The sequence below is a fragment of the Rutilus rutilus genome (genome assembly GCF_951802725.1).
Source record: "Rutilus rutilus genome assembly, chromosome: 6".
In the NCBI taxonomy this organism is placed as follows: domain Eukaryota; kingdom Metazoa; phylum Chordata; class Actinopteri; order Cypriniformes; family Leuciscidae; genus Rutilus; species Rutilus rutilus.
In genome coordinates this window covers 1,900,519-1,914,030 of record NC_140214.1, presented here as the reverse complement: position 1 = coordinate 1,914,030, position 13,512 = coordinate 1,900,519, and the positions used below count along the sequence as shown (strand labels likewise).

General features: G+C 35.3%; 1 protein-coding gene across 3 annotated transcripts in view; it reads right to left on the bottom strand.

Moving 5' to 3' along the window:
• The window catches only part of tcf3a (transcription factor 3a), a 46,943-nt gene that overhangs the window by 23,891 nt on the left and 9,540 nt on the right, over positions 1–13,512 (bottom strand). For all 3 annotated transcript variants that reach the window (XM_084410849.1, XM_084410850.1, XM_084410848.1), the window contains exons 4-8: positions 8,704–8,774; positions 7,555–7,615; positions 3,964–3,995; positions 3,760–3,880; positions 2,377–2,435 (exon numbers count right to left, since the gene is read on the bottom strand). In XM_084410849.1, coding sequence (XP_084266975.1) covers positions 2,377–2,435; positions 3,760–3,880; positions 3,964–3,995; positions 7,555–7,615; positions 8,704–8,774 — 344 coding nt within the window. The remainder of the gene's footprint in view (positions 1–2,376; positions 2,436–3,759; positions 3,881–3,963; positions 3,996–7,554; positions 7,616–8,703; positions 8,775–13,512) is intronic.

The following is a 13,512-nucleotide window of genomic DNA, read 5'->3' as shown; positions in this document are numbered from 1 at the left end:
TCTTTTAAAATGTTAGTTATTTTAGTAATGCTGATGTTTGTTATTTTTTTATCAGCGACTGTTTTTTTTGTCTTACTTACTGTAGTGCATCAAGTACAGACCGTTTCAAAGCAGCTTTACAGAAGATGCACGTTTCAAATGATAAAATTAAGACGTTTTTCAGGGCCAATAAAGGACAACAATCATTTAAAAAATTATAAAATAAGACATCATTCGCTCATTTTACAGAAATACTGCATTAAATAATGTTTTAGTGCAAAAATGTTGGTTGCTCAGACCTCGCACTTATTTGTGATTAGCATACAAAACTGTTTTTATGGTTTAAGTTTGTGATAAGTTGCAAGTTGCGTGATATAAAATCCCAATTGCGAGATATAAACATGCAATTCTGAGAAAAAAAATTTGTGAGATATAAACTCATACTTTTTTATTTTTTTATTCTGTGGCGGAAACATAGGAATCCGACTGATATGCCGCTTACATTCATTTGGAACAAGCGTACAATAGTCAAATTTGGGGTTACACTTTATTTTAAGGTGTCATTGTTACAGTGTAATTATACATTTAAGTACTGAGTAATATTAATTAACAACATGTACTTACTATAGGGTTAGAGTAGGATTAGGTTGAGGGTTAGTTGCTTGTAATTATGCATAATTTACTGTTATTACTACGGTAAGTCCATGTAACAAAGGGACACTGTAAAATAAAGTGTTACCAAATTTGCCTATTTGAGATTATCAGCTGTGACCAAATGAGCGATTAAAGGGATATTTTACTCATGAAAATGAAAATTAAGTCATCATTTTGTCATCTTTCTAAACAACTATGACTTTTTTCCTTGCGTGGAACATAAAACGATAAATTCTGCAGAGCTTCCCAGTTGCTCTTGGCTCGACAGACCCAAACTATTATTCACTGGAAATGCAAATGTTGTGACGGCTCCTGATCACTGGGATGATTTTATTAAAATAACTAGAGCGGCTGAGAAGCTCGATTTCCACAGAAAGAAAATCATACGATCATATGAGGGTGTGTGTGAATGACGACAACTTTGCTTTAAGTCTGAAATTCAGTGTACATGTGCTGTTTTTAAATACTTTGTGAGTAAATATTGTGATACAATATCAGCTTTTGTGCGTACATCTTATATAATTACTGCATTTTCCAGAAAATAAGTACCTGACTATAAGTCGCACTGGGTCAAAATTGCATTATTGATAAAAAAACTAAAACATTACATTCAGAAGAAACAAAAATATGTTAAAAAAAATGGGGAAATACACTATACAGTTAAACTTGAGCTCACGTACGTCTCTCATTGGCTTGTTTTGTATTGTGAAAAGCGTTATACACATAAATGTGAATTGAATGAAAATCACAGCATGTTTCAGACGATAACTAGGAGTGAAACAATATACTGTTATACAAAAATGCAACTATGTGTCATGGAAAGTTCATCCAAAATGAAAATGAGTTTTAGTGCCAGTACTACATCAAACTACTATATAATGTTGAATATAATGTATAATAATGCAATGGGTTATGGGGGAATGTGTGTGTCCTGATAATGCCAAATGTCTGATGTTACCAGTAAAAAGTGGATTTCATTATTTTAAATATCTAATCAGTGAAAGAGTGCAAACATATTCATCTAAAATAATTCTGTATTTTCAGTCTTCAGAATCACAGAATATTGTTATTCTGGCGTCTCTATTGTCCTGCATTGGGTTTCAGCACAGAGTCCAAGAATATTCATTTACACACACAATGTAAAACCAAATTTAGCATTTTAATCAACTGTAAATTTTTTGTTTGATCATATGTCTTGGAGTATCGCAATAATATCGTATCGTGAGTTCAGTATCCTGATCTGTATCATGAGGGAATCGTTACACGCCTGAAAAAAAACATGACTAAGCTTTCGGAAAATATGGTAAATTGCATTTATCGCCTTACATTTTGCTCTGTACTGGAAACCAGAAAACCGAACAGTTTTAAATAGGAAACAGAACATGCACCGCTGCCCACGTCAACTCTCCAAGCCCTCGGAGGAATTAGTGGATGAGCACTTTGTCCATGCAAGAGATTTGCAAAGGCAGGGTGTGAGGGAGGGGTGTTTTGACTGCATGCACATGCAAGCATGAATGCACGACTGCATGCACAACAAACGCAACCATAAAGGGAAAGAGAACATCTGCACACTCCCGTGGAGAAACTATAGGCGGCTCACAGTGTGCATGTAGTGTGTGTGATATGAGCACTACAGAAAGTGCATGTGTGTGTGTTTGTGTGCATGTGTGTTTTGGGTCAGATTGATGGCACGTGGCATGATAATCTGGGCTCAGACACTAATGAGGCCACGTCGACACTCACCGAAGAAATAGACGTCGGCAATCCGTGAGGAACCTTCCGGATCTTTTTGGGCAGCGGATCTGAAACGAAAACATTAGCAGATCAAATGCATGCTAAAGACTGATTCAGGTGATTATGATTGATGAGCTGATGCAAAAGACGACACCTCATGATTTTCAAAAACCACACATTTTCATGCCTGACTCAGTGTCGTCAGTGCATGAGCCCACGAACCCATATCACAAAATATGCCACTTGAATATAATACAAGCCTGTAAGGCAGCAAGGTATCAAAATAATAGAATAATATTGCAATTTTATTAAATAAATGAGCTGCATGCATGTAAATCACACAGTGCCGCGCTTCATTCTGAAACCAGCAGCGCATTTATATTAAGGATGCACGACAATCAGCCACTATATCGGTATCGGCCCGATATATGTTCATTTTTAATGTTATCGGCCCGATAAAAAAAAAATCTGGCTGATATATTAAAGCTGATAAATAATGTATTATTTCCTTCATCTGAGATACTTCCTGTGCGCACTGTTCAACATGATGGGTTTGAGTTATTTGAAATATGACTGGAATCACTTTGAAAAGGAAAATACAGTAAAGTGCAACATGTTAATTGTGTGCTTAAGACATGGTGAGACTTTTGTTTTGTAACCAGGCTCTCAAATATTATATAAAAATTAGGATTTAGATTTATCTGCCGATATATCGGTTATCGGCTATCAAATATAAGGAATTATCAGTTATCGGTCAAACAAAACTTTCATATCAGTGCATCCCTAATATATACATTTATCGGCAACATGTCAGAATAAAAGCTCAAAGGGTTGCCGTTTGAACACGAAGATATTAAGATGTAATTGTAAAGATGTAAGATCGTAATTTTACAGGAAAATAAATATTTGTATTACTTTTTTGGCTTTTATAATTATTTTTATTTTTACAGTACAATATTATTATTACAATATTTTTTATATATATATATATAAAGGCTATATTTAATAATAGTAATCAAAATAAAATCATTATTATTAAAATAGCATTATTTTATAGTCATTGAATTGGTCAAAAAATGCCTATGAAAACTTAAACGTAAATCTTTTTATTTATTTTTTATTTATGGTTACTTGAAAAGGTTCATGTTAGTTTTTCCCCAAATCGTTCAGCTTTGAAAAGGTCTGGCTACGTGAAATACTAGAGAATTATGCAAATATTGCTAACAACCAACCAATCACTAGCCAGCATATCTATCAAACCCAAAGCCATGAGGTTGACATGCACTGATCCGGATCTGGGGCTGGGCGGAAAAATAGATTTTTCGCTTAACCTTTTGTTTTTTAAATGATGTTGATTCAAAAATACCCAGTAATATTTGTATCTCATCTCACCAATGTTGGAGTCGGCCGGCCTCCGGCGGTGAGGACTGTAGAACTGAGAAGAGACTTTCATGCCCGGCGAGGAAAGCCCGTCGGACCCTGGGATGTTGATATCACCTGGCAAGAGCTGCGGCTACAAATAAATAAGAGCTCTATGAGGATGAAACCCACGATTGGTCGACAACTTAATAACAGCAGATTTCGTGTGTTCGTTACCTGTGTAACAGGGTAGCCTCTTTCAGATTTCCCTGGAGAAAAAAAAACACACAAAAAACACGGTTCAATTATTACACTTGGATTACTAATGGCTAGGCCTAAATTATTTTTTGCTGTTGTTTATGGTTTTTTGTGCTGGCTGTACGAAACATCTAAGAAAATCTGGGAATGCATTGAGCACGTCAACATGAAAAAGCATTAGCAACCCATTTACCCGTATATTAAATGAAAGCTAGTCAAGTCTGATTTAATGTTGCCATTAAATACGGTAGTGGAGCTGAATGACTGATAATTAACTAACATTACAACATATTAATGCATTAAAACTTCCAGTTCATTCACACAATTTACTGGAATAAAAAAATAAATAATAATAATAATAATAATAATAATTTTTATATATCCATTAAAATGACTTTAATAGTGTGTGTGTATGTATATATATATATATACATACATACACACACACTATTAAAGTCATTTTAATGGATATATATATATATACACACACACACATATATATATATACATATATATATATATATATATATATATATATATATACACACACACAGTATATTTTTTTTAATGTTAATATTTAAAGTAATTTTAAGGCATTAAAACTTCCCCCTTTAGTTCACTCACACTCCAAATGGTAATATCTGAATGACTGATAATTAACTAACATTACAACATATTAATGCATTAAAACTTCCAGTTCATTCACACAATTTACTGGAATAAAAAAAATAAAAAATAAAAAATAATAATAATAATAATATTATATATATATATACACAGTATATATTTTTAAATATTTTTAACGTTAATATTTAAACAAAGTAATTTTAAGGCACTAAAACTTCCCTCTTTAGTTCACTCACACTCCAAATTGTAATAATTAAATGTATAAATAAAATTAATTACACACACATATATATACACAAATGTAAATATAATCACATTAATTTTCATTTTGTGTGTGTATATATATATATATAAAAAAAGTGATGAAGCTGTGGTTCTAGTAAACTAACATTACAACATATGAATGCATGAGATCTGAATGGTTGTGTTGGTGCTTGTGGTTTATTCATGACTGATAGTGTTGGTCTGAGAGTCGGCGGCTCCATCTGTCCGCGTGTGCCCTCGCCGGGCCGAGGTGCGCCGGTTATGGGCTTAGCACTGGGCACAAACAACAAATTGTCCCATTATAAATGCCTAAGTGGTAATTAGTTAAAAAGCAACCCCCACCCGGCTTTAAAGCCCAGAGAGGCGCGTGGATTAAACCCCCTGTAGGACAATCCCTGCGTGACCTAAACCTGCTCAGGACAGCGGGCGCTCGAGCGCTTCGGCTGCACAGGCTGATCTGCTGGGGAAATGAGGTCGATCTGATGTATAGTTTGCCACAAACGCACACAAAAGCCCTGTTCGCACGGGATTAGCATTACCTGGTGACCTCTAGTCATTTGTAATAATTGCAGAGGTCGTCTGTGATCTTAATCCCGTGCGAATCGGCCATGTCTGTGATTTGTAAAGTAAAACCCCGCAAATGACCTTCTACATTTCGCCGAACACGAGGTCCTGTGATGATATTAGTGCCCTGCGAATCGCCATCTCTGTGATTTGACAGGGTTTTATATAATTTTTTCAAGGTTTTTGTTTCCAGTGCACCTTTTTATCCATCTTTCGTGAAGAATAAAGGCTGCGTTGGAGTGTTTTGATAGTATTTTGGGTGCTGGGTCATATCGCTATACACCATACGATACAACTATACAATGTGCAGAAAGAGAAAACTGAAAATCATCAGAAGCACGAAAACAAAAAGAATTAGATGGAGTTTGGAGGACATGTATATCAGCATGTGGTGAGGAACATGATATATCATACAGCTAGACCTATAATAACAAGACATTTCCAAGCATTAGCCTATTGACATTAGGGATGGGATGGTATGAAAATTTCATATCACGATAATAGTGACCAAAATTATCGTGATCATCAGTATTATCACGGTTTTGTTCAAACGAGATGAAAGTGTTCAAAAGAACCGATGCTCACAGTGAAAACATTTCAACAAGTTTTATATTTGAAAATCAACAGACAACAACAACAAAAAAACAGCTCTATGCACTTTTTTAAGCAAGATTATATTCTGTGGCATTTCCTTCCTTAAAGGGATACTTCAACTCTGGAAAGATGAATGTGTATTTAAAATGGGTCATTTATGTAGTAGAAATGTGAAATTATTTTTGAATTTGGAGCCTTCTAGACTGAGAAAAGACAGAAAATGTATTTTTGGCTCATGTGGATGAAAGACAACAACTCCCAGAATGCACTTGCTTCGCTGCCCTACGAGGCCACTCCCAAGCCACGCCTACCGGTAAGAGCGCGCAGTTAAACAACAAGGCTAGGCTACTAGTGAGTCTCCGTGACGAGTCTGCCCAGGATTTCGAGATCGCCCAAAATGTCCGGGATTCGGCTTTTGCGTTCTACAGTCGCCATTCATCATGTTTACTGTGGCGAGCAGGACGAGGCTGAGGGCCGTGGGAGAACTGGGATTACTGATGAGCGGCGGAGGAGCGGGAATTTTCTTAGCAATGCTAAAACGCACATCAACCGATCACTTGTTTAGCGTTCATATAAACACTACATTCAGATTCACCAATCGGAATGAATTCAGTTAGACTGAAACAAAAGGTGTGCATGTAAACAATGAATGGCGACTGCAGAAAGCAAAAGCCGAATCCCGGACATTTTGGACGATCTCGACGGCCGGACATGTCCGGGAAAAAGAGGATGGTAACCCCTACTACTCAGCTTTCTCCACAGAACAAGAGCCTGCTAGCTTAGCTTCCAAATAAAGATGGCTGACACTGTTTGTACATTCTGTGAGTGAGATCCCCCTATGGGCGGGTTGAGGACAAATCCTGAAGTATCCCTTTAAAATGGCCGTCGTCAATAACAACGCATTATAACACAGCGCACACGTATCACAACGGACGCGCTCTCTCGTTTCATTCAAACACAACTTGGCGTCTTGCGTCTCCGTTTTCGATTGTACTGAAAATGAAATCAGAGTTGATTCATTGTTTACTGAGTTTGATAATATTGTTGTGATCATGTAAGATTTAAAACATTAATCTGCCTTCCGCCATTCCTTCTGGAATATAAAAACAACAACATTGCGTCAGCCTGTTGCTGGCTGGACAGGATTTACAGTGAGTTATTAAAATCGTGATAATCAAGCACGGTTTTAATGATAATTCAATTATAAGCGATAATACTAGCCGTCAGTACATTTTATCGTGGTTTATAGTGAAACCGGTAATCTTCCCATCCCTAACTGACATCATATCCGGGAGATACGCCGGTAAATTCGAGTTCAATCACAGGCTTCGCTGATCCCGTGCGAATGCGCCACACGAAATCCCACGAGGTCCGCAGATAATGCTAATCCAGTGGGAATAGGGCTAAAGAGTCTCCAAAAACACCAAGGTCAATCCATCACTGTAAGAATCTAAACTCCCTAAAATTATTGTGTGAAATCTTGCGGGTGATTGCTCTGATTTTAGTGTTGCGTCAACTTACCGTCAATATCCAGGTTGTACATGCCGTCGTGCTCCGGGTAGTGAGGCCCGTCTCCGTACAGCTAACACACACAAACACACACAAACACACAAACACACAGTCATATACAACAGCTGCATTGAGAATACACATTTATAAGTGGTTATGCCGTCAAATATCGATTATGACTGAAAGTTTTATACTATGTAACATTATGTACTTAAAACTCACAGCATTTACTGGAATTAAAATTATAATGTAATTATATTAAAATTAAATATATAACTTAAATTTAATAATAAGAATTTATTTATGTATACATGCATATGTGTGTATATATATATGTGTATATATATATATATATATATATATATATATATATATATATATATATATATATATATATATATTTACATTTTAAAATATAAATTTTATATATATATTTTTTTTTTATTAAATACTTTTAAATATTTAAATGGCTGTTCTTCATATATATGATATAAAAAGACTTTCACGTACGCAATTTTTAATATATATATATATATATATACACACACACACTATTTTTAGAAAATGTACTTTTTTTTTTTTTTTAAATGTATTGGATGGACGGACGCACGTACGTTCATATAAATTAAATATAAATACTTTCACGTACGGCAAGGAAAAAACACTGTTTAATATTTAAGTTCGGAGAGACGGTCATGAAAAATGCTGGGACCGTAACTATCATTATAGATGGAAGATAGAATTGATAAAACCAAAAGAGTCTGCTAAGCTTATGAGCAAAATAGGGCAGGGACAGAACCGGACACATCTCTCTCTCACACACACACACACACACACGTGACGCGTCTAACATTCATGCAGCCTGACAGGTGAGAGATCAGCGCTCGACCGAACAGGTAAACACGAGGATCACCAGCAACGGTCCGCTAATCTCCCACACTGACCGACTGACCCACAAACACACACACACTTACTGAGCTTACGATCTAAAGATACACACCAGTTTCCTTCAAACTAAATAGGAGTCGTCTTAAAGTGGACCGGATAACTAGTCCAGTCGGGATTGTTTGCTTTAGGGATTAAGATCTAATGGTACAAGCGAAGCATGAACAAACACCGTGTGAGTCAGTGTCGTGTGTGTGTGTGTGTGTGTGTTCATACCCGTGCGCCGAACGAGGGACCGTTCGCTTCTCCTGAACCCCAAGTGCCTGAGCCGCTTCTTTCATCTAAACCTGAAACACAAACAAACAATAATTGCTTTTACATCGCGGCCAATAATCAATTTTACATTATAAATGTACACCGTTTTATCTACACTAATATAATACAGTTTGGGGTCGGTAAGATTTTTGAAAGAGTCTCTTCTGCACATCAAGGCTGCATTTATTTGATCAAAAATACTGTAAAAATTGTGAAAGATTATTCTAATGTAAATCATCTGTTTTCTATGTGATTATACAGTAAAGTGTAATTTATTCCTGTAATCAAAGCTGAATTTTCAGCATCATTACTCCAGTCTTCAGTGTCACATGATCCTTCACAAATCACTCTAATATGATGATCTGATGATCAAGAAACATTTATGATTATTATCAATTGAAAACGGTTTCATATTTTTGTGGAAACTATGGTGCATTTTTTTTTCTTATTTTTTTTCAGGATTCTTTGATAAAAATACATTAAAAAAACAGCATTTATTTGAAATTGAATCTTTAGTAACAAAATAAATGTCGCTTTTGATCAATTTAATTGTGTCTATGCTGAATAAAAGTATTGATTTCTGTACAAAAATCTCTGACACAAAACGTTTTATAGATACTGTATTTTTTTATGCAATTAATATAATAAATGCATCAAAATAATGCACAGTAAAAACGACAAATAGTCATTTAGCACTTTTGAAAACCTGTCACAGAAAAGAGTGTTCAGTTAGAAATATGGTAATCAAAATGTAAAAAGAGAAAGATTGTTATCAATCTTGGCTAATATATCCAACACTGACCATTGACCAACATATGCTACAATAAATAAATGCATAAACTCAAATAAACAAATGCATAAATAGATAAATGTATAAATAGATACATAAATGCATTAGTAGATAAATGCATAAATGCATAAATGTATAAATAAACCTATAAAGTCATAACTAAATACATAAATGCATTAATATTTAATAAATAAATGCATTAAAAAATACATTTATAAATAAATGAATGCACAAATGCGTAAATACAAACTCAAATAAAGTCAAAGATAAGTGCATTCAATTAATGCATAAATAAACTCAAACAAATGAATAGATAAATGTATTTAGATACATAAATGCATTAATAGATAAATGCATAAACGTATAAATAAACCTAGTCATAACTAAATACATAAATACATTAGATAGATTTAAAAAATAAATGCATTAAAAAAGCATTAAAAATACATTTATAAATAAATGAATGCAAAAATAAATGCATAAACTCAAATAAAGTCAAACATAAATGCATTAAATAAATGCGTAAATACATAAATGTATAAAAGATAAATGCATAAATGAACCCTGCCACAGAAAAGAGTGTTCAGTTAGAAATGTGTGCAAAACATATATATTTTAAGTTAAGTTAATTAGTCAGTGGGTTGGCTGAATGGCTCGTGGACTAAGAGATCTTAATGAGCCCTGTAGGCTGATTTGAGGTTTACTGGAAAACCCCATAAGACGAGTATCTTAAGCCTCTTTCACAAAGAGATTGCAGAAAGATGTTCCGGCAGCGTTCGTTCACACTGTCAGATCTCCCCCACAAGCGGTGCATTATCAGGTCAGGTGATGACCCGACCGAAGCTCGATGGGCGAAACTGTGTTTGTGTGTTGCATCTCTCTATCTGCCCGCTTCTGTGAGATCTGACGCGTGAGGTGAGCCGTCGACCAAAACCTCAAAGGTTTTTAAAACCACAAATGTCACCGAATATTTGCGCTGGAACTCGGAGAAAAGGCACACAAAGGCTGGAGAGACACCGAACGGAAGATTTTTAAAGATTGATGGTGCAGAAATTTCCCGAAACCGCCCCCCCGTCTGCGCCTTAACGCTCGCAAACATCTCTGGAGAGGAGAAGCTTAATTGTGTGCTGATTTGCATAATTGTGCATATTAATGAGGTCTCTGCTTATGAATATGCATTTTTGTTTTGTTGTCTAATTAAAAAGAGGGAAAGGGGGGGTGATCACGACAGAGCCGGCGATGGAGCGGAACAGAAGTACGGCGGACGAGTGAATTACGACTTTAGAGACATTTCCACGATCCTCGGGTGTGTGTGTGTGTGTGTGGGGGGGGTCATAGGCTTGTGTCAGCAAATTCAATAAAATGGCAAGGGACAACACAACAGCACACACAGTCGAGTACACACACCACTGACAGAGCAGAACCAGCAAAACAGGAAAGAATTATTCAAGCACTACCGTTGCTTTAGTGCAGACGAGCTGCTCCCACACAATGAGGACGGAAAGTTCATTACGATTTAACAATAACGCGACTTCCTGAAGCCGGTGGATCATCATCCTGAGGATCGCAGACGAGACAGCATCCGCAGAATGAGCTCACGGACAAAAAAGTGTAGTTAAAAATACTAAACTTTGTAAATAGTACAATATACTACAAATAATTGAAAGTATGAAAGATGGGTAATTATTAGGAGATCTGCTGAAGATTAAAATAATCGTGTTATAAAAAAATTGTGCTAATGAAGATCAACTTTAAGTGAACGCTTGATGACGGTTGAGGTAATCAAAATGTAAAAATAGGAAGATTGTTATCAATATTGGCATACATACATACACATATATATACATATATATATATTTTGTTTATTTATGCATATATTTATTGTAGGTTATATTGGTCAGTGTAGTGTGTGTGTGTGTATATATATATATATATATATATATATATACACACACACACTACACTGACCAATATAACCTACAATAAATATATGCATAAATAAACAAACAAATGCATAAATAAAAAAAAATGCATAAATGAATGAATGCATAAATAGTGCATATTTGCAAAAAATAAATAAATGCATAAATGTATAAAACTTATAAATAAAATGCATTAATAGATAAATGCATGAACAAATGCGTAAATAAATAAATAGATAAATGCATAAAAATGCATAGATAAATGCATAAATTCACAACTTAATGTATATTTTACATTACAGTCATGCATTAATAAATAAATGCATAAATAAATGCATAAAAGATAAATGCATAAATACATGCGTAAATAAACAAATGTACAAATATACTTGTAAATAAAGTCCTAACTAAATGCATTAATAGATAAATGTATAGATAAATGCATAAATAGAAAAATTGCATAAATAGATAAATGTATAAATAAATAAATAAAAAATGAATGCACAAATAAATAAATGCGTAAACAGAAATATACTCAAATAAAGTCATATATAAACACATTAATAAATAAATGCATGAATAAATAGGCAGTGAGAAATGGCTTCTGGGTGAGAGTAAGCAAGGGGACTTCAGTCAAGTTCAGATTTCAGCCATAAAGAAAGTCATTTCACTGGAGGAGCTATAAAGTTATTATATTTTAATGAAAAATTATGAGGATTTTTTTAGAATAACGTGAACTGATGAATCATTAACAATGAGACCAAGACTGTGCATTAATAAAGTTCCAGTAAGTACGGTCAGTTTTGGATCATGTGGAGCGTTTCAGGTACAGGGGAAGTGAGATCTGTATTTTCAGCTCTCCGTGGCGGGTGGGAAAAAGAGACAGAGATGAAAGACAGCTAATACTGTGAAATACTGTGTGAGAAACAACAGGAGGGTGATGACATATCAGCACAGTATGAAAAAAACCCTCAAAAATAGAGGTGATCCATATTCATAAGCGCACTGAACATTCACTCCAATTAACAAACTGATTAGTGGGAGGAAAAGTGAGAAATTCATTCAGAAAAAGCCCCTTTCGCTCTCCAGACGTCCATAAAGATCTCTTTACATTAATAGCGAACGGCTGAAGTTATGAGACATTCCCCTCCGCACCTGAATAAACAAAACTTTGCTCTGCAGGCCCAATAAAAAGCGTCTGCTACGTGTTTGAGCGTCTAATGGTTACAGCTGATCCGTTCTGCCTCCTCCGCAGGGGCCAGCGACCTTCCAGATCACAACCACGCTTTATGTACACCACAAACAGGTGAGGAACACGACCTGACGGACGTCTGAACACGTTTCACAATGACAGGGAAGCCAGAGCTATCGAATAAAACAGACCATCGTATGGGAATCGTGTCATGTTGTGTTATATTTGAGCTTCGAGGTTCTTGGACATTCATCAACCAGCTGGGATGCTTTTAAACACTCCTGATGGACCCTGGTAGAGAAAGGAAACTCATCTGCTAAATGGTTTAAAAGGAGTGTATGTAGTTCTCGAGTAGGAAAAGCCATTCAGTTTCGACTTTAAGGGAATCTTAGTTCAGGACATCCACAAGATGGATGAAAATGTGTTGAAAACGTGACAACACATGAGAAAATAAAAACACATTTGTTCTTTTGTGGCACATAATTGTTGTTTATGTGTCTATGTGGTGTTTTTTTTTATATGCTTTAAGACAAACCATGTGTAAATTCATAAGTCGACACCATTGCTGAGTATTTCCTCCTTAAAACTGCAGTGAACCAAAGACAGTCTCAAAAACACGCTTTGAAATCACTGGCTCGTAACCAATCAGATCAATCGTGTGATCGTCAACCAGTGGATCTCTGAGCTGAGTGAGTGAGTGAGTGGAGGCGGGGCTCATTTGCATATTCATAGAACCACGCATACTAAATGAGGTGAGGGTGTCGAGTTACAGTCAAGATATTTTAAGGCATGAAGAAAAGGAAAAATCTTTAAATGGTGATCAAAGATTATAAAATAATCTTAATCAATAATAAATAATGATCAAT